At 36.7% G+C, this 27,834-nt stretch overlaps 3 protein-coding genes across 7 annotated transcripts; 2 read left to right on the forward strand and 1 right to left on the reverse strand.

Annotated features, from left to right (window-relative positions):
• The first annotated feature begins 1,477 nt into the window (after window positions 1-1,477).
• Window positions 1,478-6,136, forward strand: LOC112565395 (SAP domain-containing ribonucleoprotein-like). The gene is made up of 10 exons (XM_025240833.1): window positions 1,478-1,632; window positions 2,096-2,192; window positions 2,639-2,694; window positions 3,137-3,207; window positions 3,838-3,904; window positions 4,256-4,329; window positions 4,640-4,715; window positions 5,000-5,071; window positions 5,409-5,525; window positions 5,920-6,136. Exons 1-10 carry the CDS (start codon window positions 1,594-1,596, stop codon window positions 5,959-5,961), a joined length of 711 nt encoding a protein of 236 aa, XP_025096618.1. The 5' UTR covers window positions 1,478-1,593; the 3' UTR covers window positions 5,962-6,136.
• Window positions 6,137-6,321: 185 nt separating this feature from the next.
• Window positions 6,322-20,098, reverse strand: LOC112565391 (mediator of RNA polymerase II transcription subunit 24-like). Of its 3 annotated transcripts, none has more exons than XM_025240826.1 (23): window positions 19,945-20,098; window positions 19,117-19,272; window positions 18,779-18,861; window positions 17,885-17,997; window positions 17,242-17,459; window positions 16,840-16,963; window positions 16,046-16,205; window positions 15,081-15,194; window positions 14,529-14,656; window positions 13,954-14,040; window positions 13,405-13,510; window positions 12,241-12,383; window positions 11,931-12,051; window positions 11,649-11,818; window positions 11,338-11,437; window positions 10,025-10,191; window positions 9,448-9,688; window positions 8,799-9,033; window positions 8,119-8,171; window positions 7,717-7,804; window positions 7,155-7,229; window positions 6,825-6,970; window positions 6,322-6,623 (listed from the first exon to the last, which is right to left on the reverse strand). In XM_025240826.1, exons 2-23 carry the CDS (start codon window positions 19,268-19,270, stop codon window positions 6,474-6,476), a joined length of 2,976 nt encoding a protein of 991 aa, XP_025096611.1. In that variant the 5' UTR covers window positions 19,271-19,272; window positions 19,945-20,098; the 3' UTR covers window positions 6,322-6,473. The 3 variants fall into 3 exon arrangements, with proteins under 3 accessions (XP_025096611.1, XP_025096609.1, XP_025096610.1); XM_025240824.1 differs by having other exon boundaries at window positions 13,399-13,510; XM_025240825.1 differs by lacking the exon at window positions 19,945-20,098 and adding an exon at window positions 19,808-19,829 and having other exon boundaries at window positions 13,399-13,510.
• A 161-nt stretch (window positions 20,099-20,259) lies between these two features.
• Window positions 20,260-27,383, forward strand: LOC112565392 (zinc finger protein 286A-like). Of its 3 annotated transcripts, none has more exons than XM_025240827.1 (8): window positions 20,260-20,414; window positions 21,390-21,589; window positions 22,020-22,483; window positions 22,997-23,618; window positions 24,252-24,616; window positions 25,082-25,420; window positions 26,238-26,534; window positions 26,699-27,383. In XM_025240827.1, exons 1-8 carry the CDS (start codon window positions 20,392-20,394, stop codon window positions 26,897-26,899), a joined length of 2,511 nt encoding a protein of 836 aa, XP_025096612.1. In that variant the 5' UTR covers window positions 20,260-20,391; the 3' UTR covers window positions 26,900-27,383. The 3 variants fall into 3 exon arrangements, with proteins under 3 accessions (XP_025096612.1, XP_025096614.1, XP_025096613.1); XM_025240829.1 differs by having other exon boundaries at window positions 25,160-25,420; XM_025240828.1 differs by having other exon boundaries at window positions 20,266-20,414; window positions 21,465-21,589.
• The last annotated feature ends 451 nt before the right edge of the window (window positions 27,384-27,834 follow it).

The following is a 27,834-nucleotide window of genomic DNA, read 5'->3' on the forward strand; positions in this document are numbered from 1 at the left end:
GCCGTACCCCTAGGGGTACGCGTGTCACCGGTTGAGAATCGTGGCCATAGACCATGACGTCATTTGTAGCCGTCGTCAAAAATGACGTCAACCGTCGTTTCCTATGGCCGCGTCGTCTGCAAGAAGATGGGATCGAGGGGCATTATGTTGCCTCCGGCCTCGGGAGGGTCATTGCCTCCGGCCTCTTGGACAGCTATGTCAACCTATAACCGCCACGAACATGATCGACTTCCCGCGGCACTCTTCTTATTGGGATAGGAACGTCCTAATTAATACGGTTAATTGGTCATAATAGCTGCTTCGGTAAAGGCGACCACTTCTGATTTCATCACAGACTGCCCTCCGTAAGTCCTGGATTAAAAACCCTCACTCTCCTTCTCTGTAGCACTCCGTGAAGTCTTCGAAATGTTGTCCCTCCCCATGCATTCTCCTCGGCCGCTCCTGATCGTCAACTGTCACCATTTGTCTAGTCAAGATAAGGTCCTTTTCAGGACCACGCATATTGCAGAGATTATCAGAATTTGTGGTGAAAGTTATATTGATACATCCAGGGATGGGGAGTAGCTGTAGCCTAGCTACAGCTACTGTAGCCGGCTACAAATTTTGTAGCTTGTAGCTTAGCCGGCTACAAATTAAAAAAAAAGTAGCTTGTAGCCGTAGCTACATTTTAGAAAGTAGCTGTAGCTTGGCTACATGTTGGCTACTTTCACGACTGTAGCATGATCTGCTTGCCTAAATTAGATTAAGCAGTGTTTTACTTATATTCCATGCTAACTCATTTATTTCAATGGTCTGTTGTTCATTGTCACAGTATTGATAAGAGGTTGACATTTTTCATCACCACATAACCTAACTTATTGAAAATTCCACCAGGTACCTGATACTTAAGCATCTGTTTAGTTTTCATTTCTAAGTAATAGGGAACAAATAGTTATAGAAAACAAATGTTTATCGGAAAACTTATATAATTTCTTTTGTCACTAAAACAGGATGAGGAAAAAGATCCAGAAATTTTTAATATAATCGTAAAATACGTGTACTTATTGTGTGAAAAAGGCCGGGGGAGGAAGGGTGCAAGGAATGAATGAAAGCATTTATGGATTCACTAAATAAAATTGTCGGTATATCGCAGTTCTCCGTTTCATTATTATAATAAAAACTTTGTAAAACAAGTAATAGTGTTTTGTGTGTATGTTTGATGTTTGTGTATGTTGCTACAGCCAGCTGGCTACAGCTAACTTGTTATAACATCACGCTTTTAAAAGTAGCCAAAAGAAGCTGCATGCTACATTTTAAAAGTAGCCCAAAGTAGCTGGCTACTTTTTGCAAAATTGTAGCTGTAGTGTAGCTGGCTACATTTTGAAAAAAAGTAGCTGTAGCCTAGCCAGCTACAAATTAAAAGTAGCTTGCCCATCCCTGGATACATCCCCAATTGGGTATATCAAACTCGCTCAGACAAGTGTCCGAAATAACCGCCACCAAACACCAAACATGCCCGGGGCGTTTTACTAAAAACTGACTGATCCCAACAATTCAGCAATGAGTACTCCCCGCTATTGGATAACCGGAAGTTGTTAAAAGCATTCTAAAAAAATGGCGACCCTGAACGTGGAGGATATTTCGAAGATGAAGGTTTGTTTTTGCTTTTGAAACAGTCGAATAATGAAATATGCATTCTATAGTATATTTCTTATCAAAACTATTCCAACGAACGTGGGTGGCTTTATTGAAAATAAGCTGACACATTCCTTAATGAGCTTCAGTTTTATCCTTTTCTTACTATTAGTACTACTATCCAAGTGTTTGTGTGCGGAATTCGTTAAAATTGACCGATACGTCCATGGTGAATTAAATGTTGAAGCATGACCATGTTGGAATAATCGCGTTGCGTGACCTTCTCTTCCAGTTTTTCTAGTGCAAATAAAACGATTGTTGTCCCAGTAGTTTCTCAGGAGAGAAAGACCAAAATGTACCACACAAAATAAACACCTAACTATTGCTGTTTGCTTTAGTCCTCTGTAATTTCCGTTGTCATAGAAGTTTTATGGCAGTAGCTTCTTTTGTGGAATGAAATTTTTAACTTTTAACGCGACAGGTGGCAGATTTGAAAAAGGAGCTTAAGGAACGCGGTTTAACATTGTCTGGAACAAAAGCCGAGCTTGTTGAGAGATTGCTAGCCTCCATGAATACAGGTTTGTTTGTCTGCCTATATCTTGAAGTTATGACAAAAATTTCTCATAGTTTTCAGAAAGAAATAAAAGCTTGGTTGAGTGAATAAGTTAAAAAGTCTTATTTAACATTCAATAATATATAAACATAATTTTAAGATAAATGACCTTTAATACCTGCTTGTAAGAATGTGTATATATTGTGAGTATACGATTCACATATTTGTAAAGGCCTATTCTCACACTGCAATGTTTTCAAGGTTTGTGCATACAAAATTTTGCATACAAGACAGCTTTGCACCATCGTTCTATTCTCACGTAGAAAGGCCATTGGCATCATTAATAAAACAATAAGGATAGATTGCTATATGTAGTATTTTCCAACTTAGATGTTAGTCTGTATGCATGTTCATGCGTCTTAGCATTTGCAGAACTAGATCGGTACTTTTTGTTTGGTGTTAAATATGCAGATGATGACGGTGTGGCAACTGGGGACAGTGTAGATGCAAGTATTGAGAAACCTACGGTGAGTAGACCACAACAGAATTAGAATTGCAGATTCTGTGGTGTGTATGTGAGAGAGAGAATGTAGAAGTATGTACTTGAATGCAAATGGGGACATTTTACAAATTGTACACACAAAGCTGTGTCAGCTCTGGATATCTGGAATGTTGAATTTTCAAAACTTTCCATGAAATCACTTTTAAAAAAAAAGTAAACAAATTAGAGTACATCTCCAGCTTACCCTAATCTTAAACACAGCATGGCACCATTTATGTTTAGAAAAAGAATGTCCATCACCAGTATTTATCTGCAATGGCTTCTTGAGGTAGTGCTAGCTGTTTTCTTTTCTTTCTTTCTTTTTTTTTTTTTGTGTTGCAAAATATTATACATGTAAGTTCTTCCCCCACTTTTTGTGCTGAAGACACTTTTAATAAAATTTTATGTTCAACCTTTGAACTTTACAGGAAGATTTCCAAGTAACCAGCAAACCTGTCAAGGCAGTTGCTGAACCAAGTGAAACACCACCAGTAACTATGTAAGTTTTCATTATCTTTATTCTGTGATATTATTTTACTCATAACCCTTTGTCCAGAGTATGCCTATTTACATAGATCCTTGTCATTGTCGATGACCAAACTTTAGCGTGGATCCACTCATTCAAGTTTTCTGTTGAGTTTTTGGGTTGCCTGTCTTTTTTCTCCTTCCAGCATGCTTTTTGCTGGATTGTCTTTGCTTGAGGGTTATAGCAGCTTTCCCCTCATAATTGTGACAAGGAGTGACTTTGGGGGATCTGTCTGCAACTCTGTGGTGGATGTAGAAGTTTGTTTGTGGTCCACATTTAGGAGTTTATCAAAGCGTGTTACCATAAAGTCTTCAGCTTTCATGATGTATAGGAGCATGGAAATGACATTTCTTACATTTGGTTTTTTTTTTTTTTTTTTTTTTTCCCGAAGGGGGGGGGTTGTTGAGGTTGGAAAAAATATGTTGCTGCTTCTCCATGTTCTGAAAAGTTTTGTGATTGCTGATTAGTTATTTTGTTTATTTGTGTCATAATTAGATTTCATCTATTTGAAAAATGGTTGTTGATAAATAATTAAGCAATTGCAAAATTAAAGGGGTAACAGTCAAACAGAAAGCATGATTGTGTAATTTTTTTTTATAAAAGAGTGGACTCAACAGAAGATGATAAAGACAAGAAAGCGGCTTCTGTCCGTGGGATGTCTGAAGCAGAGGTAGTGTCTCAGAGATGCTTGTTTTGGTGTCATTTTGTGGTGTTGCTTTATTAGTATCAGTGAAAGGAATTTGTATTGTGTAAATTTCATTTTTATTTTGTGTATCAGAATGTTAAGTGTAAAAATTCATTATTCAACTCACACAAGAGCTTCTTATCTTTATGCATTACATTACGATGGCTAGCATGAGTATGATAGGCCTTGATCACACACACAGATTTGTGCTCATGTTTTAGCTACTTCCTTTTGTGCAGTGTGAAAGGTTTCTTAAAGGCTGCTTCATGGTGAATGTTAACGATATCAGACAGCAATATTTCTTTCTCATTTATGGTTACGCTTTTGATTTTGCAGAGACTAAAAGCTAGAGCAGAAAAGTTTGGAGGATCACTGTCAGATGCAGCTAAGAAACAAATGAGAGCTGAAAGGTGTTTTTTCTTTTCCTCTTTTTTTATGGAAGATTTATTGGGTTGCATTGAGTGCTTTTGATGGTACAAGTACCTGACAGGCCCACATAGTTTAGTTTATCACTGAAGTGGGTTGTCATTGAACCTTTGCAAAGTGATACTTGTTCAACATATGCCAAAAAAGCTGTCATGGACTAACTGCTGTTGTTTTGCATAAGCGCGTGCAAGTCTTTTTTCCTTTGTCATTATGGTCCTCAGTGAATCAATGTATATGTGATTAATGTGTTGTGGTCTGAGTCAGAATCCATTAAAACATCATTTTCATCCCTAGATTTGGCTTAGATTCCTCATCTGTCAAGTCAAGCAGCACAGCAGGTTCTGGCACAGTAGGCTCCACCCTTGGCTCTGTAAGTCATTAGAGTCCTATGAGATTTATGTGTTTGAATTTTCACAAGCTGCCACTCCCCAACTCCCCCCCCTCCCAGGAACATACATATTTTTGTCAGGAACATACATATTTTTGGGGATTTCTGCTTTCTTTTTGCCTGGGAATTTTCACACCCAGTAACATATAAACATCAAATTTCATTCACTGATTTCACATCTTTTTATGTGCTTTTGAGTCAAAAGATTATGAAAGTAATTATACTGCTGCGTTTGCACTGAACTGTATACCAAAATTGTTTTACAGGGTGAAAATGTTGATAAAATGAAGAAAAGGGCAGAGCGGTTTGGTGTTGTTACCTCAGAAAAACTGTCAAAGGTAGAGGGTTTTTTTCCTTTCCTGCTTATCTTTGCAGATATTTATCACTTTTAATGGTAAGCATAAACAGATTGTTGAATGGCAGGGTGATTTTATAGTCTAGAGATTTGTGTCCCTTGACAATTTGTGAAGCATTTCACATGTTAAAGTCAAGTTTTCTGCAAAGGTGAAAAACCAAAATCTTCATAACCTCTTAACAGTAACACACAACCTATTGTTTTTTCAGTTGCAAAGTGATTATAGGGAATTTTTTTTAAGTAGCAATAGTGTACTTATTTTATATTATATCTGCTGTTTCTAGATCACAGTTTAAAAATAAAATCTTTTGTATTAAAAGGTGGAAGAAGATGAAAAAAGGAAAAAGCGGCTTGAGAGGTTTGGAGGTGGAACATTGTCTGCACCTACAGATGCAAAGACGGTGAAGCTTACTGCTTTGGCTGATGTTAACATTGATGTAAGTTTGTCATTTGGCAGTTTTAAAGTCTGTGATATAGCTACTGAATTCCAGCACAAGCACGTGCCAGAGGGAATATAAAAAATCTGTACACAATGAGATTGCAGTCAAGAATTGGATAAAATGTTATTCACAAGCAAAATTTTGCTGGAGTGAAGGAAGAGTTACATTGTATCGAGTAGCATGAGTCTTGTTTTCTTGTGCACTGTCAGAACCCTTGAATGTTGTCCACAATAGGTTAAAGGTTTATTTCACTACTCCTTTATGCCAGGGTCGTGCAGTTTTTAAAATCTTTTATAAAATTTCATATTCATAAACATTTATTTTCCATAAAATTACCACCAGAAGAGTGGTCTCGATTTGTTGATCCTGAAGAAGTGTGTTCATTTTTCAGGAAAGGAAGCGGAAACGGGCAGAGAGATTTGGTCTAACCTGATGCATTGTTCAGTGTAAAGCAAGATTTACAACTTTGAAGGACCATCTTCACATAAAGCATTTGCATTTTTCATGATTATTTCATGAAATTCTCATTAGAATCTGTCATTTGTATTTTAATAATCAGAATAGAGCCGTGAATTTTATATTAAAATAAACTGAACACTGAAAAATGATCTATTATTTTGTGTGTGTGAGAGAGAGAGAATGGCCATTTTTTAAAAATCTCACAAAGATGTAAAGCTGGTCAAACAAACTCTTGACTGTGTGTGGAGTGTGATTTCTGTTCACACATATACAGGTGCTGGTCAAAACAAGTTCATTAGCCTGTTTAGCAACATATAACAAATGACAGCAACAATGCAGAGTGACTTTGATCATTGAAATCAACGTATTATTACAAATGAGATTACAGCATAAAATACAGTTATGAACGAGAATCCTGCAATGAGATGTTTTCTTCTCAATAAAGAAACAAAATGAATGACATCAAAATCTCCAAGTCTGTTGCAATTACACTGATGCTGTTTTGTCCATAAAACGTGAGTTGCTGGAGATAGCTTTGGCAGCAACCTTTCGGCCTGTCAGCATGGTAAGGTCACAGATCTGAAGAATTTGGGCATTGGAAAAAACTCCTGGCATTGTCTTCATCAACTGTGGCAGCTATAGAAGATAAAAATAGTCATGATGACATGCTCAGCTACCCGAGAAGGGCTAAAGTGCTTTATAGGTTTTTTTCCCTGTTTATTTAGATACAATAATCAGATTGAAAAATTTTTTTAATGCCAACAGTCTTGCTTATTTTATTTGTTATTGTGAGTAATAGTATGTGAATTGACCAACATCACTGGCATAAAAACCTACCATGGTTGGTGGCATGAACTGTAGGATAAAGCGGGCATACTGTGCACCACACTTGATAGCCTCCTCGATGAAAGAAATGATGAATGTTGTACGAGGAGTCAGGGAGGGATCATGTATGATGGCATTCATCAGCAAGAACAAATTGACTGAAAATTTTAATCCCAAAGCATATTGTCAGAATGGGTAAAAAGGCTGTACTATATACATAGCTGAATGTAGCTATAAGTTACATATTCTTCATTGTTCCATAAGCCATAAGCTGAATATAAAAAAAAAATTGTGTTTATCATATTATTAATGAAATCTACCAACAAATATGACGAGACTTACTGAGAGCTTTATTCATTGGGTCTTTGGAGTCAAAGTTTGGTGAAGACTCCCCATCCTCTTTTGCAGATATATCATCTGCAAAGGAAAAGAAAAAAAAAATTTTAATTTGCAATTATTATAAAATTATGAAGCTAAATACTCATGCAACATGAAATTCTTTTTGAAGTGCCTTTTTTTTAAAACTATATTATATACTGTAATACTATTTTCAAACATTGCAAAGCTATTTACTCTCATCCATTTGAAAGATTGTGTGAAAGACATAATGTTCAATGTGCACCGAAAGAGATAAAATCAAAGAATATTACTGGGACAATAAACTTAAATCACTAGGGAATCGTGGCTATGCTTATGTCAACAAGGCATGTTCCAACAATACATAGATCTGACTACTTCTGCTTCAAGTTGATGTTGGAAGTATTTAAGTCTGTCTGACAATAAGAGGTACAATTGTTGCTGACAAGATTGAATAGAATTTTAGAAAGAAAAATACTGCAGCTTTATGTATAAATGCTGTCTACTAAAGAATATCCAGTAATTTCATTGTAAAGAAGATACACACCTAGATTAAAACCTTCCAAATTTAGAGTTAATTGTGGTTCATGTAACTTCCTCACTTTTCCTGGCCTTATGTCTGAATCATCAATATCCTGCAACAAACCAAGATATCAATATATCATAACACTAAAGAAGTAAGTGTGTGTATTCCTTATGATATTCCAAAGCCTCCGTGTCGTCACAGTGAGCTTAGTCTCCATGTTAGGTGCAGGGTTTGTGAAATAGCACGCAGATATTCATCTCATTTTTTCAGAGGAAACAAGTGTTTAGTTAAATTTAATGAGAAAAATGGAAATGCACACAAATTTATAAACAGATTAAACAATGCATTTTTATGACTGTTGGTTGTAAAAGCAATTGAGAAAGAAAAAATGGGGAGATGGAAAATTCCATTAGCAGTAGCTACCTCTAGCTCTGCATCTATTTTTGATCTCTTCCGACTTCGTCGTACATAGGGTTCTGAAAAGAAATAAAATAGTTCCTGCACTTAATAAAAGTTTATTTATCCCACTAACAAAAGCATTTTTATACATGAAGTCACATGAGTACAGACTTATTAGCAGGCATCAAATGTGTCTTATGAATTTATTCACCATCATACCTACTTCAGTATTTTTCCTCTCTTTTACACACAAGGTTAAGATACTGGGAGAAAACTACCTGGAGAAAACTTCCAACAATCAGGCCTGTAAACATTTGTCACATTTAGAGAGAGGTATATCAGAGCTAAGATAAGAACCCATGACACCCAATTTTCAAGTGGTGACAGGTGCTTTCGCCACTATGTTACCAACTATCCTACTTCTTCCAACCAAAGTAAATTAAACAATTGAGTTGTTGAAATATGATAGAGCTGCTGAAACTCTGGAAAAACTATTCCTTTAAATCAAAATGTTAAAGTTGACTGGTTAACTGAAAGTGAGCAGCAGGTGCAAACTGATGACATATGCCAGCAGACACATGTCACCATAACACATTCAGGACATCTGTTGTCATAACAAACATTCAGCACACACGTGACCATAGCACAAACATTCAGCAAAAGGTGTAAAAAGCCGTAAAAATGAGCCACAACAGCAAACCCACCTTTCTGTCCAATCTTAGAAGTCTGAGTGCCTGTGATGCAAAGAACACAAAGCTTTGCCAGTGTAAAGCCCCGCGGGTCAGTCAGCATGTGTGTGTGGACTGTGGACAGTAGCAGTCGTGGCATCAGCCGCAGAAGCATGGAGTGGGTGAGGTGTTCTAGATCCATGTGGAATATGGCCAGGACAAGACTAAGAGCCTGACTGAGCTCTTCTGCTTTGTTCCACTCCAACATTTGCTGCATCAAATAATAGGCATAAGTACATCCTGAATTCCTCCTAAAGTTAAATATCAAGTATCTTGGTATATTTACAGAGAGGTCCGGAACACAGTGGCAAAAGTGCCTGTCACCATGACAGTGTGAACTGAGCATTATATGTTTGATTCTTGGCTCTAATACACTTCTCTCTGGATGTGAAACAGACCATCCATCATTTTTCTCCAAGTGTTTCAGTTTCCTCCAACCTCATTTCTCTCTCTCTGTTGGGGAAGGTCAGGGAGTATGATATAGAGTAGAGATTGTGTATGACAGAACAGTATTAATAATCTCTAGTAGCAGCCATTAAAGTGTATTTAATATATCTATGGTAAGTGCTCAAAAGAACAAAATTAAACAAGAAAATGTATGCAATGGTTTGGAACTTTCCCTCACCATTACAACTTTTTCACAGAACCAGTCAGAGCCACACAAGGCCAGAAGTTGTTCCAGTGTATGAATGCTGCTCAGCCCCAGCCAGCCTCGTTGAAATGCATCTGTCAGTGTTTTATGGAGTGTTACAATGGGCAGCACATCAGTAGACACATACATGTGGGCACACGTGCGCTGGGGGTGACTTCCAGGCAAGACATCATTCATAATTCGCTCCATGACCATGTGCATCAGATGCGAACGGCTGAAACAAAGCCCACAAACAACATACAGCACTGCTACATGAAACAGACATTAGTAGTTTGATGGAAAACAAACTCTAGTGCAACAGAGACACTTCATGTCTATGGTCCCTGACAGCCACCAAATGAGATTAACCAATCACCAATAACCTTTTAAGTCCGTGCACAATCTTTGCACACTACCACATTTTAATATTCTTCCATCAGATTTCTACTTGAAAAGGCATAAAAAGAAAGTCCTGATATTTGAAAATAATGATTTCAATCCTAAAATAACAATGTTCGTTGCATTCACAATCATTCGTCTACATGTAATTAATAGTAAAGGCTATTCTTACCTCTCTGTAGAAGTTGCTTGTTCAATTTTGACCCTTGTGAGATGTTCAAGCATGGCCAGAGGCTTCTGCCTTGCATCTGTTCCAACAACATTCATATAACTACACAGCCAGACACAGGTGACAACTGACAAGCAACTCATCCGGCTCTTTATGCTGTCCATTACTGCCTGAAGAATGAAAAAATGATATGGTTTTACATGCATGAGAAAAATATGCATGTTACAAAGTCAGTTTTCTGAAAGAAAGAGAGAAAAATTACAAACAGAAATGAGATATTAATCAAGAAAGAAAAAAAAGAGAATGTGACCATAAAGAGAAAAAGAAAAGGGAAAAAGAGAACGTGAGCATGCAGTAAAAGCAAGTCAGCATCGGTACACCTACATGACTCCAGATAGACACATGTGCAAAGAACCCCACATCATTCAAATGCTTGTCACACATCTCTTAGAAGCTACCATCTACAGAATAGGTAAAACCTCCTCATTAAGGCCTTCTGTCAAGTGACACCCCTTTTAGATACCACCCCAACTTTTTATGGACAAATTTAGCTATGTAAACATCATCTCTATAATGGCTATCTTCACAAAATAACTTACGACGAATAGTTTGTGCACTATTATGAGTTTTTTGTGTGCAGAAGTCACATGTTGAAAAAAAAAAAAAGTAATTTTAAAATAGACTGCTTCTGGCTGACCACTTGCCCTATATTACAACTTTCTCAAAAAGAAAAAAAAAAATGAATATATTTTGAAAAAGACTACTTCTTGAGTCCCTGGTCATTTCAAGCCAAAACTCTATTACTGCAGCCATCATGACCACTTGAGCCAAACTGACCCCTCAACCATGACCACATTGTCCCAACACTGGTGTGAAAGAGCTCACTGACTGGCAAGAGGGGGAGGGTGGGAGGTGGAGAGGATTAGTTGGTCAGGTCTGTTCAATCAGGAGTGGATAACAGGAACTGATGCGGGTAGTCGGGATAAGTATTAAGAAGAAACAGACTACTTGATTTCTATACTAGAACTCCTCTCAGTTAAAACCTTATTTTGATGGATGTTGTCAAATTTTAATAGTTCTGATAGGGAGGTTTAAAATGAAAATAATTTAGTTTTTTTATATAATTTTTGTGACATGTTACCTCAGATATTGTATCACAATCATTGCTCTTGTGTGAAGAAATGTGGAGTTGAGACCTCAGGACGAATAAAGGTCTTCATAAAAATGTAAAAATAAGGACAGGACAGGGTGAAAGAAAACTAAATAAAGAAAATATGAAACCTATTCTTGTAAACGAAGGTCAACTCTCTACGTACCATGACTTTTTCTTTGGCAAGGGCTTTATGTTCCCAAGCAAACAGAACCTCTTGCACAGCAAAAGGTGTGTTGATGCATAACTCATGCCATCGTTGAACACTGCACACCAAAGAACTAGTGGTAAGAAGAAAAACACACAGAACAGAAATATAATACTTTAAATAAATGAGATTAAGGCTGTTTTAAGATTCATGCAAGAATCAAGTCTCAAACATATGAGAACTCAAACAGCCAATACAAAAATATTAACAAAAAATATAAAAGTTTCAGTGAAATTTCAGACATAAGCAAACACCACCCCATCACTCACTTTGTTCTTGGGTCTCCAGACATAAACTGCATAAGAAGGGAATCAACTTTGCTTTGATCCTGAGGAACAGCAGTAGTGTCTAGACTTCGATACTTCCCATCTTCTGGCAGCCATCGCTGTGCCCACTGCACAATGAATGACTCAGATGCCTCTTTGTGACCAGTGACTATCTGTACATAAAAATATTAAATACATAGGTCGGAGGTATGATTTTCACTGGTTATAGACTCTCAGCTCACACACAGAAAATCAGTTAAGAGAGATGCAGCGACAAACATGTACCTCCATGCCATGCAGCTGAATGATGTGGCACAACATGAGGAAAGTAATATCAAATAGCTGTGCACGTGTCTGAGATGTTTTGCTGGTATCTGCTGGCCCCACTCGTGCAAACTCATTGGTTCTACAATTAAAAAAAACAAAACAAAAGAAACAAGCAAATACAATTGAACTCTGTAAACATCAGTTAGCTAGCTAAAAAGCAATTCCCCAAGCTCAATGCACTTTACAAATCCATAAAAAAATTTCAAACTCAATTAAATCTATGCAAACAAGGCAAATTTTAAGTATGGGAACTGTGGGAATCTCCTACCTTATGAGTTTCATAGTGAAGTTCTTCAGCTCTCCCATTGAAGCTGCAGCGGATGTTATTATCTCAAAGCTTCTACCTGACAACATTTGGCTGAGGACTCCTACTAAAGGGTCCTGGTTCTTTTGGTGGTCTGCATCTAATGTCTGTGCAGGCAACAGATTTATCTCAAAACAGTTGGTGTTGATGAAATAATCCTCATAGTCTTTGGTCTGTTTCAATCAAATTTTATAAAATGCTCTATCTGAGCCTGAGATTTTTTTTTTTAAACCTTGTCTGAAATATGACTGTTCAGTATCATAAATCTATGTATGTAGAAATACATAATCTCTCTTACTCACACAAACACGTGCATGCATATGCATGCACATATGCGTGCCCTTACAATCTCTCATGATGTATGTGCATGCACAAATAACTAATCTCTTCTTCCCTCCCTTCTACTTGTCCTCTTATGTATTTCAGTACCTCATGAGGTAAAGATTTAAAGAATGCCAGAAACTAAAAGATATGCATGTAAAAAACCCCAAACAAAATGAATATCAAAAGACATTTTAACTAACTATGAAAACTAAAATATTGAAACCTTTCAGTGCAAACAAACAAAATGATGCATTGTTCCAAGCCACAGTCTTCTACTCAATGTCTTGGTCTATTAGCATTTAGCAAAATTTCATTATCTTAAATAAAACAATAATAATCACCCATTCACATGTGTAAACTGCCCTTTCTAGGTTAAAATGTAAGTTACATAGATTAAAAATGTTACTGTTAGGGAAATTGAAAGCAGTAGTAAAAGGATCATATGCATCATAGCTGGTGGGCCATTTGATATGCTGTGTGAAGGGCTTTAGCCAGAATGATTTTTTTGTGACAGCCGCTATAAGCATTCTCTTCCAGCAAAGCGGAGCAACTGAAACACTAAAACTGGCTCCAGTCAGATACAAAGCAGCATCCCAACACAAAATAACATTGACAGTTTCAATCACTTCTTTTTAACCCTTTATAAAATAAGCATTTGGTGTTGAGAAAGCTGCTGGGAGCAAGTACCCCTTGTGCATGACTGAAGCCACTAGTGTGAGAAAACACAAGCCAAGAGCTAATTAAAAAAAAAAAGAAAAAAAAAGGAAGCACTGCTGTAGCATCAGTGTTGAGAAGTACCTCTACCTTCAGGATACTGATTACCGTCGTCTCAGCACGTGCAATGAGACCTACGCTGCTGGTTGTGCTGGTGGTGAGATCTCCTGGTCGTAACTGTTCACGCTGTATTTGCCTGCCACAATCCAACATAGCCAATTGTTTTATACACACAAGCCAGGAACATGTCTGTAATTGAAACTGTAATATCTGTTAAAAGATGTTCATTCCTGCTTTGTTTCCACATTTCATCACTTTTATTTATTTTGAATATTATAACTGGCTAGCTTGAACACAATATATAGTTTATTTAGAGATTATTTAGAGAAAGATGTTTCAATAAAAAAAAAACTCACTTGTATCAGAACAATATGATGAAATAAAGTTCTGTTCACAGCATGACAGTTACAATTTTGAAAATGACAAAATATACAGAAAGTGCACATGAACATTTAAATTAAAAAAAGTTTTACTTTACACTCACACACACAAACATAGCAGTATGCATAAACAGGTAGATGTGCAGCACTTTTTATATCTTTATATAAGTCTGACTGAACAAAAAGCAAACCAGCCAACCTCTTTTGCTTTAGCAGGTTCATTTGGTTCTCTGTAAGAATGTTAAACTGCATACACTCTTTCAGAAACTGGCTTAGACAGTCCCATCTATGAACATAATAACAGAAAAGATTCCATTAAAGAAGACATTCAAGACAGAATTAACCTGCACATGCTAGATTATTTCTCTTTGTTGGCTCAAGTTTAACATCCTAAGCATTGCTAAAATATGTCACCATACATCTTTTTAGTTTTAATTTCCCAACACAGTATTTATTCTGTCTGAGTATTAATATTTGTCTGTGTTAGAATGCTGTTGTACTTGATAAATCAAATTAATCTAGGCTGAATAGAAAAAATGAAAACAAGTACACTTTACATTTTGGCAGATGGGCTGGTCCAAAGATGTCTGCAGGCCGTACTTTGCCCACCCTGCTCTAGCAGATCCCACTAACAGCATGGGAAACTATTTATTGGACTACATTATTTAAAATAACAGTCTCTGATCTGCTCAGTCATTTTCAAACTCATTTAAATATTTTCTTCTGCACTTTAAAATTACACAGCTATGTTGCCAAGTGAGATGTACAGCCTACCTATGCTTAATGTCTGCCTGGTCCAAAAGGTGGCGATACTGTAACAACATGTCAATGCCTTTCTCCACATCAGAGCTGAAGTCAGGACCAGGGTTTAACTGCTGTATCTTGACCATAATCTGACGCATCTATGACACACATATATAAAAATATCTAAAAGGAAATTATGATATATTTTATATTATATTTTTATTTTACTAATTTTGTTTAAGATTAAATATCAACTCTGAAAATATCTAAGAATTCTAATTAAGAAATACAATCAGTTCAAAGAAAACTTTTTAAGACATCTTTGCAATGCTGATGAAATACAGAACACAAAACAAACAAAAGTACAAAATCCCTGCTTATTGAACAACACAACAGAGCAGTTTAATTATACAACAACCCCTACTTATCGGACTTAACACAAGGGCAATTTAATTATACAACAGAGTGATAATTATACAACAGGGGAAAAGGGATACAGCACGCAGGGATGGGAATTAAACTGAACTCCAAATTAAAAAATCTACCAAACAGGCTCTTTTCCTATATGAACAAATACTTCACCTTCAGGAATGTGAAAGTGGCCCACTTAAGCTCTTCAGAACTAGTAGTGGAGTCAACAAGTCCCATGAAGCAAGCACGAAATATTTCCAAGAACAGCAAAGGTCGGCTAATTTTCTGAAAATAAAGCATTGTGAAAAAGTAGGCTAAGGCAAAAAACATCTAAAACTTTACCACATAACCAAGCCTTTGGTGGTATAATTAGAATATTAGATGTGTGCATATTTGAAAATATATATTGTGTAAATTATTGTAAATTATATATATTGTGTATAAATTGTATCATTAATTATGTAAATGCGTTAACAAATCCATAGAAATTCTTTGATTTGAAAATATCATTTGTCATCCATCAAATGCCAGGGTTTTTCAGATACAAACGTAAAATTGTTGAAGGTTTTCAGACCTTCAGATAAACTTTTTTTAAAGCCCCACCTGTCTCTGCCTCCTCCCATTAATATGCTGAGAGTTTTATTGACCAGCTAGAGAAGAAAACTACATAACAGTACATTGTACATTTGCCAACACTATCTTGATTTTTGATGCTGTTTTAGGCAGGTAAATCTGTGTCACTACTATTTCAGAACCAACCATGTTGCAATATCAGATTTCCTGTCTGGTTTATTATAAAACGTCTTGTGATGAGACCTCTGACTTACAATTATGTTTTCTTTACATGTTTGATGCACTTTTATGTGATTTTCACAAGTGTCTATGTGAATCGAAAAATTATTCAAAAGCTTAAAACAGAGCAGACAACCAAGTTTCAATTACCAAAAAACAATCAAAGCCCCTCTTTAACTCTTATAATTAAGAAAAGTTATCACTTATAGACTATTATTTGGACTTGCACTTTCCTTAAATTTTAATCCAATTTTTCTTAAATGTTGTCTTCATGAAGCATCTTTTAAATGTTCTTATAGCTCAAAAGCTACATACAGAGAAATTTCCTTACTCCTGATACTCACCATGAGACGAGCTAACATAAGAATCTGATCAACAAATGGCTGTACATCACTATTGGAATTTAGAACAGCTTCTAGCGCCACAAGAGCATTTAATGTTGGGCAGACAGGCAGATGTGGTGCATGCAGAACTGGCTCTAATGGCACCTGTACATCTGGCAATCTGTCACAGAAAGAAATAAAGATATTGGAGAGATACAAATTTCAATTATTTCCAGAGGAACTCTCAGGTCCAGCAGCTTCAGAATTACATCAATAAGTCACTACCATTATAAACACCACCAGATCATAACAGTCTAGTCTGACAACATAACACCTAAAAATACACAAAAAGTTAAAGATTACAAAACTACTCACAGAAGTCTCGTTTCTTTCTTCACAATGCTGATTTAAGCCAGGCATAACAAATGTTTCATATTCTAACACAGAATGCTATGAAGCTCTAATAAACCACAATAAGCATGGGAGTGAAAACAGAAGGGAAGTACCAACAAAGCACTGTAAGCATGGGACTTAAAATAGGAGAGTTCTCAGTGGTTAAAATTTTAAACCCTCTACAAAAAAACAAACAAACAACAAAAAAAACAACAAAAAGAACAAATTGGCTTATCACTTGTCTCTCCACTCTTTTTAAACAAAATTGCAAGCAGATGACTAAAGAAAAATTAAGACAAATGAAATGTGTATTTGATGTGCTAAGACACAAATTTGGAAAAATGGGAAACATCTGTATTCAAAATAAAAATAAAAACATAAGTATTACTAGCAATAAATTAACAAGAATGCAAGAAACTTACTCTTCTGCTAAAGTCAGCATGGTAGATATACTTTCTCTGGTGCTATCAGGTATTACCCCAGGAGGTAGCTGACTGAGTGTTCCTCGCAAGTTCACTTCTGACTGTTCAAATTCTCTATATGCCTCTGATTACATAAAGAACTAATAATGACCTTTTTAATAACTGTTTGGCAAAGAAAGACTCTAATTATTTCATTCTTAAACATATTTTAATCTTTGCTTGTTTGGTGAGCACAAAAAAAAGAAAAAATCATTTTACTTATTATGAGGTCAAGGAAGAAAGGAAAATTATAAACAGATTAAATTAAGAGCTTAAGTGGGGTATCCAGCTTAAACGCCAAACATCAAGAAGAGACTGTAATGATACCAGAATAAGTTACAAATGTGTTATAAAAATATTTACCAGTATTGTCAGCACGAGCAACCTGTAGCAATGCTGTGACAGTTGGGCGCCTCAGCATTCCAGTGGCAGCCTTGCTTGCCGAGTCCATGACCTGAATCAATTCAGGACGCTCTTCTCTCATCGTCTGTAAACACTTGAGTAGCTGTAGAAGCAGCCAGTGGAGAACTCCCAATAGAGAGCGACATACCTGCAGTGAGCTGTCAGGCCCATAGCTGAAACTGAAAATTTGACAGACACCTTCCCTATATGCCTTTAGTCATGTACAATAACATTACAAACACACAATTGTTCCTTTTTTTTTTTGGGTGGGAAGGGTTCACATGGAGCTGGTGTTATTTTGATCAAAGCACTCTTCATAATTATAAGCATCATCTTTAAGGAGTTTATCTACTAATAATGCTAATACACTAACCTGCTAACAGTTTGTGTCGTGCAAACATCACATTTTTGTGGGAGTGCCCACATTTTGCATGACATGGTGCAGCATATAAAGTACATGATATGACAATAATAATTAAACACCTTTAATACCTAGCATCCCAAAGCTGTTTTAATAAAAACATAAAAACAGCTGAGAAAGACTTAATAGCCAATCACAAATGCCATTTAGTGAGATACAATACTCCTGAAACTTCTTGGGTACCTGAGCTTGGTGCCAAAAACTTCAGCCAGATGTATAAGAGCCAGCACACAGTATGGACGAGATAAGTCATCAAATGCAGCTATGTAGTTCAGCACTGAACTGCATGGCACAATCTGGACAGGCGAGATAAGACTGAGAGACAGCAGACTCAAGATTCTTGACATGTGTTGTATTATAGAACAATATATAATAAAATGAGCCTGAACTTAATAAACCTTGCGATACTGACTTTCATAAAAAATAAGAAAGAAACTGAAGAATTTTAGCAACAAATAGTAAGTCTACTAAAATGTTGCAAAGGTTTGTGGGAAAAGGTTTATTGTATGTTTAAGGCCCAAAACTACCAGATAAGTTTGCCCATCATAGTTTATTGTTTATACCTCTTTCTTTGTTTTTTGTTCAAGTGTGTGTATATATCACTAAGTCATCTGTCACTTCATGTGCAAACACTTAACAGTACTTTCTTAACCTTTCATTAGCTGGGGAGTGAGATGTTAGAGACCACACTTATCTTAAGGCCTTGTTTTTTGTGAAAATGGCGCAGTCTCCTATTTTTTGCTGTCTTACCTCCTCTAACCCTCTAAGAAGTCAAGTACCCACTTGACAGTTAGGTTGACTAGGGAAAGCCAGGTACCTATTTTACAGCTAGACTGACAAGGGAAAGTCATGTGCCCATTTGACAGCTAGGTTGACAAGGGGAAGACAAGTACCTATTTTGGAGCTAAGCTGACTAGGGGAAGTTTGTGGTGATACATGGGTATTGATTTAGTGTGTGAACCTTATGGTTTGTTCTAATCACAGCTATTTACTTCTTATTCCAAGTGTTCTATTATGTAGAACAGAGCAATGTTGTTGATGCAAAAAGAACAAAAAAAGAGAAGCAATTTGCCTTACTTGAGACAATACAGTGTGCTTGAGGTATGACAACAAAAGAGAATTGGGGCTGCTTCCAACAAGTGTTTGCTGAAGAAGAATTTCTGAAACAGAGGAAAGGAAATTATAGTCAAAGCTGTAATGAATCCAATTTTCACAGCTACACCTTCTTCTTTAACCAACTGAATTACTGATCCTGGTCAATGAGTTTAACAGTCCTGGCTGCTAGATCTTCACTATATCTGTTATCGATTGTTATACAGAGCTATGTAAAAAAAACCTCAGTTTGGTTAGTGCATTAAAAGGCAGCAATCCCTATTACATCTACAAATGAAAAAAACCTCTCCATGATTACAAACCTGCTAAATCACAGGATTCCCCACTATGCACAGAGAAAAGGCGTTTAAGCTGGATACCCCACTGGACATCTGACCATCGTTCTCTCCATGCTTGCATAAGCAATATTTTCACTCTGTTAGTCAGGTTCGTTGCCTCTCTTTTTATCTCTGCCATATCTGTTAAACAAAGCATGCCAAAATAAAACAGTTTTGCCTCTTTTGATCAACCTATTGAATCTCAACATGCAATATACATATCTTTAGAAATTTAAAGAAAAGATATAGTGAGGTGATAAAATTTTGGCTTGCATTAAATATCACCTGCAATTCTATTACATTATTTTAATAAAATGAAATCTATATAATTATGAATAATAACAGTAAGCATTTGAGTTAGGATTGATAATGGAAGTTTATGTTCATATGCGCACTTAATCTGCTAAGGATATATATGTAACTTTTTCACTGGCATTTACATTCCAAAAACACGAAAACAGTGTCACTGGTTCAGCTTTAATCATTAAATGGTCACCAACACTTAAATGTAAGACAACTACGACCATCAAGACTCGTTCGGCGACAGTATATACAACGCATTGTGATAACTTTAATGAATGGCTATAATCCTAACGACTATCCACTTCCCGTCCCAAATAAATAAATCTCCCCCCTCCACCAAAATCACCAACAAAAAACAAACAAAAACTGTTACCCTGTCTCTCTAGTCTGAGCTGCTGTCGTAATAATGGTAAAGAATAGATGTATCTCGTGCCCTTTGTTTCTAAAACAAAGAATAATGCTGTCTACATAGTATAAAAAACTTAATTTTTTTAAAATAAACAAACTGACCTGGGCAAACATGAACAATGTATTTAAAATTCAGAGAAACGGCGATTCGCCGGGAAACAGATCCTACGATTCATTACACATTTCAGAATTCTGTCCCCCTTCGAGGTCGAGTGCAGATAATTTAATGAACAGTTCGGTGTCTTTGTTTAGAAATAGGATTCAAATATCAAAGCTGTAGATTTTCAGGATACTTCGCTTGCTGTGTGGTTTTTATGAAGTGTAGTAAAACGAATTCTGCTTAAAAGAGAAAAAAATTAATTAAAATCCGCATAATAATCAATAACGAAAATTGTTCAAGTCGTCGAACTGTAAAGTTTTTAATCGGAGAGAGACGCGAGGAACGGGGAAGGGCCTGGTTCTAGACCCCGTGGGAAGACCAAACATTTGTGTGCTGTGAGTGTTGATGCAGACCCATCACTAACAATATAAAACAACAACGCTTTTGACATGGAAAATGATGCGACTTTACGGTGAGTACTAAATTCCAACAAGAAAGTATGGCCATGATTGTGTAGACGACCATTGTGTGTCATCTGTACGAGTGTATCGCTTGGTGACAAGCAATCCAACAGTATCGGTGAAACACTAATTAAAAAGTCTGCGAGTGTTCTGTAGCCCTGAGGCGCCTATAACAAAGTCAGTGTCGTGTCTCCATAGCTCGTTTCACGCACACTAAATTTTTCGCACTAAGTTTACATGACTGGAATAAATCTCATGAAGAATCTTACCTACTGACCCCATGTAAAACAGTAATTATCCAACCCTGTTCTTTTTCCACTCATCTCCCCTCTTCTATAGTCTCTCTCTCTCACTCGCTGCCTATTTCTCTCTCTCTCACACACACACATACACAAATGCATATACACAGGCCCATGTGTGTAAGTCTTTCAGGTGACATTTACTCCCTAACAACTTTTTCAAAATACTAAAGCATAACATATCTACAAGAGCAAGCACTTTCCCTCTCATGTTTTCTGTCTTTTTCACTCTTTTTCTCTGGTGATTGTCACCAAGAGTCCGCAAGCAGGATTCATAGAAAATTAGCATAGGAAACACACTCAATCCATACTCTTCTTGAGCAATAATAAAATTGACGCACACAGAACACCCCAATCTGCACATGAGCATATACATAGCCATTCACACACTCACTCATATTAAATATGCTTAAACTTCTTCAATTGCATGCAGCCAAAACTGAACAGGTATATAAGCATGTATTTGAGAACCTACACATATGCACAGATTTGATGCAAATGATGTTAACTCACATAGTTTGGCTGTTTGTGTCTTACAGGATAGAATAGGAAAAATTAGCCTAATAATTTGGTTGCATTGAACAACTAATGAATAAAATTATAGAGAACTTTAACATTCAGTAGTTTCTTTAGTTAACTTATGATTAAATATTGTCATCTTCAGGGTTAATATATTTTTTTCCTCAGTGTTGGCAATATAATGAGTGACAGTGACGACTTAGCATCAGACAATAACACAAGTACTATTTCATTGGGTCCAAGCTTTACAATGACAACACTGGGAAATTCTACTATACTTTCTGCTGGTTTGGAAACAGCCATCATGCAGTCAGTTCCAACTCAGAATCTCTCTGTAGTACAAGGTTCCAATGGTGTGTCTGTATCAGGTAAGGGACAAGTAGTATGTTCAATTTTAGTTCAGATGTTGTCTTTGTCTCATTCTTGTTTAAACATTGAGAGCATGCTCCTTAAAAGTGTGAGTATGTACTATACAAATCTTTCTTTTATTATTATAATTATGAAAAGGTATTTTAAAGTTTATTGTTTTGAAAAAGAATCTTTTTTGTATTGACAGTATGTTATGTGTGTTCATCTGCCATTTTATTTTGACTCGTTTAATACCACAGTGCATTATGTGGTCAGTTATTTACAGGGAAACAAATACCTATGAACAGTTTTTACAAGTTGTAGGGTGCAGAGTGTCTTGTGTAGTCTGGTTGCAATGTTATTGACAGTCTTTTCACTCAGACATAGTTGTTTGGGCATGACTGTTATTAGGCAACAGTAATAGTAATGCTGTGCAATTATGGATTGCAGATTATATCAGGTCTATGGCTATCAATCCTAGCACAGGCGCTCACGAGATGCAGTGGAGCAGCCTCACCCCCCAGAACACTATAATCACCCTCCATACCCTCCCTTTTGTAGAAGGTGGCCAAGAAATTGCCATCACAGACACCAACGTTGGGAATGTGCTCAACATCTCTGCAGAGTCTGCCAGTCTAGTGCAGACACTTATCTCCCCTGCAGTTAATGTTAAAAATGAAGAGAAGAGCCATTCAGGAGAAGAGGTGGAGTTGGGTGGACAACTGGTCAATTTTGCATCCACAGCAGCAACACAATCTGTGGGGCAGACAGTAGCAGCTGCCTGTCTGCATATGACCAGCAACAGTCCTTTGACTGCTGTACAGGTTGGGTCGGCAGGTATTCTGACAGCAGAGTCTGTGGAAGAGGGACATTCAACCATCATCCCTGATGCTGAGCTCTCTGATGAAACTCCAGTGAGTCAATGTCTCTGTTTTTGTGCTTGCTTCTTTCTTTTCTCTTTTTCATTAACTTGCTTAGCAATACAAGCTTTCATTACAGAAGTAGCTTCTGAAGTGAGGTGGTGAAGGTTTGCTGTAGAATTTCTGCTGAGGTTTTGACACTTTGTAATTTATTCAATGAAGCTGTCAGCATTAAGTAGGCTTCATCTTTGCATCTGCATGAATATGTTTTGTTTCCTGCATTAGCAGAGAAGCACGGACTCTTTTTAAAATTCTTCTCTGCCACGTTTACCTATTGATATACACTTATATAACCCATATCTGCATGATTTAAAGTTCTGTGATGAATATTTTATTTATTTAAATGCATGTATGCAGAATTAATATTCTGTTTCTAGGGGTGTAGGGAAGGGGGTTGTAATGACTGCCTGTACTACTCATTTTATGTGTTTAGATGTCATATTTTTGTATGCTACTGTAGTAAAAAAAATCATGAAAGCAAACTTGAATGTTCTTTGTTTTAAACAGATTTTCACAAGAGTATGTGCAAAACTAAATGCTGCCGTGATGAATATTGTGCCAGAGAGCCAGGATGTTCTTCTTGAGCAGCTGGGAACTGAGGAAAATGTACAACTAGGTATTGACGATCAGCGATGCTTTACGCTTGAGGCATCACTCTCCACAGTTGTTCGTGTCCATAATCGTCTTAAAGACCTCCTTAATTTGCCACAGTACACAAGACTCCAGTTTTCTACAGAACAGGTGACAGCTTTATCAACCTCTCAGCCACAGCAGAAGAAAACAAGTGACAAAAGTACGTCTTGTAGACTTCTGATTCCATTTGTCTCATCAAAAGGAAGACAGATCAAAGTGCCAGCTAATTTGCCTGGAGTTCTGAACAGTAGGGATGCCTTTGCATCTGATGATGAGGCAGAAAATGACATTAAAATGCCTAAACGCAAAAGGAAAGGAAAGCCAAGAAAAATGGCCAAAAGTAATGAGGAAGAAGATATATTAAGTTCAAAAACTGAGAAAAATGAGGTGGGAGAAAGCAGATTTTTAAAAAATTCAAATGAAGATATTCACGCTGGTGAAATTGAGTTTGAAAATCGCATGGATGACATTAAAGACTCTTCCTCTTCACTTTCAGGTATGTGAGATAAGCAGCAAGACATCAGTCTGATAAGAATTGGTGATGTTAATAGTTGTATTGTGGTCATTATCATGTAAAGTGAATGTGGTGGAGTGTTTGTTTTAACACTGATCATATCTGCGCTGTTTGCCCAATCCCAACCAACTTTGGCTGGAATATTCTTTTCAATTATCTGAATGTCATAGGCTATGTTTTTTTTTTTTTGTTTTTTTTTGTTTTTTTTGGTTTTTTTTATGTTTTTGGAAGGGGTAGCAAAAGTGCATCCATTCTTTTCATTTCCAGACTCTTTGGCACAGAGCACTGAGGATTTTTGTTGTTTTATTCCTCTTTAGCAGCCATCATACAGCATGTTTAAGACAAATGAAGTGATAGATTGAAAGTTGGCAGTAAAATTACAACTGAAATAGCATTGGGAGGCAACCAAGGCAAAGCTGAGTACCATAACTAGTTTCTAAAACTACTAATTTTTGCATGTGGAGAATAATAAATCATTATTATGTATAAATAAATCAGCATTAATAAATCAAATGACAGTATGTTTAAAAAAAAAAACCACCTGTAATTTTTAAAAATAAATTTATGGAAATCGCAAAACTGTTATGCATTAATTATTTTAGGTTTCTTTTTCAGTTATTAGGAAGTCTCGACGGAAAAAGCACGAGTCCAAAGCTACACAGCAGCGGCGCATTTATGAAGGGAGAATTCCTTTCAAATTTTTCTGTAAAACATGCTCGTTCAAAAGCAAAAGAGAGAGTCACTACCTGAAACATCTAAAATGTCATGACATGCCAGGAACAGAGTTACATCAATGTGAGGAGTGCAGCTTCACTACCATACGCCTAAGCCACCTGCGACGGCATGAACTTCTTCACAAGAAAAGCTTAGTGCGATGTGACTATTGTGACTATGTCACTGATAGCAGACAGCAGTTACAGAAGCATGCAAAAATGAAGCATCCAAATGGGAATGCTTCTAGCCCTTCACAGCAACACCAGGTAGTGTCAATAACACAAAGAAAATATTCAAGCATGCTTTCAACTCTGTTTAACAATTTTGGAGATGAATAGAAAAGTCTTAAAGGGAAGGCTTGCACTTTATATACTGTATATAAAGGTAAATTAATGAAATTAAGGATCTACATGTGAATGCTTCCCAGTGCAGGTAATCTAGTAACTTGACAGAGCATCAAGATACCAGCTCCACAACAATTTTGCACAGAAAATGAGATGTATCATACAAATGTGAAAATTTTTCCATTTCTGCTTAATGAAGGTAATTTGAGCAAATCTGTGAAACTTCATGAGAATAATACAGTTAAACATAGTGGAACTTTATCATTACATGACAGTTTTTAAAAATCAGCACTAAGTCTTATTAAGAACAAACTGCTCACTTCTTTTGACGATTCATCTTTAATTATTTTTCCCTTTGCTAATTTAAATTCCCTTTCTATACAACAGCTATACAAATGTAATGTGTGTGGACTGACATCTGGGAGTCAAAAGTATTTCACACGCCATGTTCTGAAACATGCACAGGAATCTTCAAATGGACCAGTAGCAGGTCACGATGCCTTCAAATGCACCCAGTGTACCAGAACGTTTCAGCAAAGAGTTCATTATGAAAGACACTGTCGTGATGTTCATGGGCCTGAAGTGCGACCACACCTTTGTGACGTCTGTGGAAAAGCATTTAAGAGGACAGATGCACTGCAGCAACATAAGGTGGTGCACATGTCACAGGACACACGCACTTACCACTTTCACTGCCCGCAATGTAACAAAGGGTGTCGCTCACAGGTTTGGCAACTTATTGTTCATTGACAGCAATAAAATATTAACTGTTTAGCTTGGGTTTTGAATGATTATAACTTATTATGCACAGTTTGACCTACAAGTATGACCTCGAGAGAAAGAATGAATGTAAAAAAAAAAATTCATGCTGATATGTGTATACACATGTACACGTATACACACAATGCTCACATAACCCCCTTCCCTGATCTTAGTGGAAGTCAGAAATTATTCAGTTTATTAAAAAAAAACTTGTGAAATCATAAGTTAAATGCATTGATACGTTTGGATGCATAGTCGAAGGTTATCTGGCGCAAGATGTGTTTGGCTCTGATCCACTCTTAAAGTTTCAAAGCTGCTGATCCATAACAGAAGACTCTAATATATAAAAGAGGCCTCAGTGTCCTTCAATTTCTGAAGTCTTCTATTTAAAGTTTATATTTCTGCCAAGCCTAGGATATTTTTTTTTTCTGCTTTATATGTCAGGCTTCAGTATGCTGATCTATCAGTGTTAAATGGCGGATCAAGTACATGAAAAATAGTATCAAAAAGGACAGTGACCAGTATTCAGTCTAAGAGCAAGCTGAACACTTCAGTAAATTTTTACATATTTTTTGTTTTTGTTTTCTGCTTTCTTGATTTATAAAAAATGCAGCAGAAGACTGATATTTTTTTATTAATGAAAATATAATTGTCAGTCTTCTGCAATCTGGCCATTTTGCTAACATTTTAAGAGTTGAAAGTTGTGAGCTTAGATACATGCCACTCTTAATTACAGCACATCTCCCTCCTCTGATGTTTGCATTTTCTCTTTTTTTTTTAGGCACACCTGAAGGAACATCTAACGAAGCATGCCAGTGATCGTCCCTTTCTCTGTCAGTACTGTGGATCTGCTTTTAAAACTCAGTCCGTCCAGCGCAAGCACATCCTCAGCCTTCACTTAAAGCCAGGAGCCTTCAGCTGTGACATTTGTGGCAAAAAGTTTAACACTGGCTATGGGCTGCAGCGCCACAGTCGAACCCATGAAACGGATATAGAGAAGTTTCCTGCAGCCATTAATACTGTTTCAAGCGACAACCTTGTGGATCTTGCCATGACAGAAACTGAACAGCTTGGGCAGGTAAAACTAGTTTTTTATTCATCAGTACGAATTGAAGCATTATGGACTAATCTGCACCTGGTATTTATAGTACATATAGCCAGTGTATAAACTAATTTTTATTTTATATCATTTTATAAAAACAATAGTTGACCAAGCTAACCAGTTATAAATGTGTGGTGCAGGATGATTCTGATGCTGTGGCTGCAGCAGATGATGCAGCGGAAGTACTTCAGACACAGCAGCCAGCTCTGGTGCAGGATGTGATGACTGCAGGCATGGAAGAGGCTTTAGAGCAGGAGGAAGAGTTGCAAGCACAGTATATACAGAGCACCGAGACAGCCAGTGCCCTTTTCTACCTCACTGGCAGCCTTCAGTCACTGTGAAAATTGCATTTTTAACAAGATCAAAATTGTGTTGAAATAGTGCTCTGAAGACATGAGCAATAGAGGTGTTGAACTGTTCTGTCTTCATGACTTCTTGGACTTGATGGTGACCATTTGAGGCAAATCTCACATCATTTCAGGGTGTACTTTATGTGATGCATGGTAACTGACTTTTATTTTCTTATCATTGCATCTTTGGATCAAACAGTATTTATGCAATGTGATGATGTATTTATTTTTGGTTAAAAGCTTGTGTGTGGTTTAGTCATAATAGAGGCCGTCTTGTGATGCCTGTTTCTGGAGACATTGACACAATGAAAGGAAATGACAAAAACAATGAACTTTTAAAAAACAAGTTCTTATGAAGCCTGTGTGCTATAAAATCCAGAATCTCTACATCTATCCTGCCAAAAAGTAAGCTGCCTTGTGACTGAAAGTATGCCTAACCTGAGGAAAAATTACTTAAATAAATTATTTAATTATGTTTTATTGTTCATGATGGACAAGATTGAATAGATCTGTGTGAGCTGGCAAAGTGTTTTACTTGCAGTGCTGGTAAGGACACACACAGAGCTAGAGAAGTGCATGCCCATGTGTTCAAAGATAACTATTTGACAAGTGACCAGCTTTATTAATCCCAGCTATGAATTTAAAAGTGTGCTCAGCTGAGGTACAAAAAAGTGCTAGTTTTAAGATAAATGGATAAATAATCACATCAAAAACAGAGTCTAGGTTAAAAAAAGAAGGAATTGTACATCGAAATTCATTCTTCACCCTGTGGCAGGAAGAATGGTTTGGCCTGGAGGAGGGAGATGAGAGTACTTGTCAGACCAGATGGGGAAGCAAATAGTAAAGCCTGACTGCTAGGGTAGCCCTGACTATGCGTGCTCCACACCTCCCTCCCATAAACCATTCATTCCCCTTACTGAGAAATT

The sequence above is a fragment of the Pomacea canaliculata genome, linkage group LG5 (genome assembly GCF_003073045.1).
Source record: "Pomacea canaliculata isolate SZHN2017 linkage group LG5, ASM307304v1, whole genome shotgun sequence".
NCBI classification, from domain to species: domain Eukaryota; kingdom Metazoa; phylum Mollusca; class Gastropoda; order Architaenioglossa; family Ampullariidae; genus Pomacea; species Pomacea canaliculata.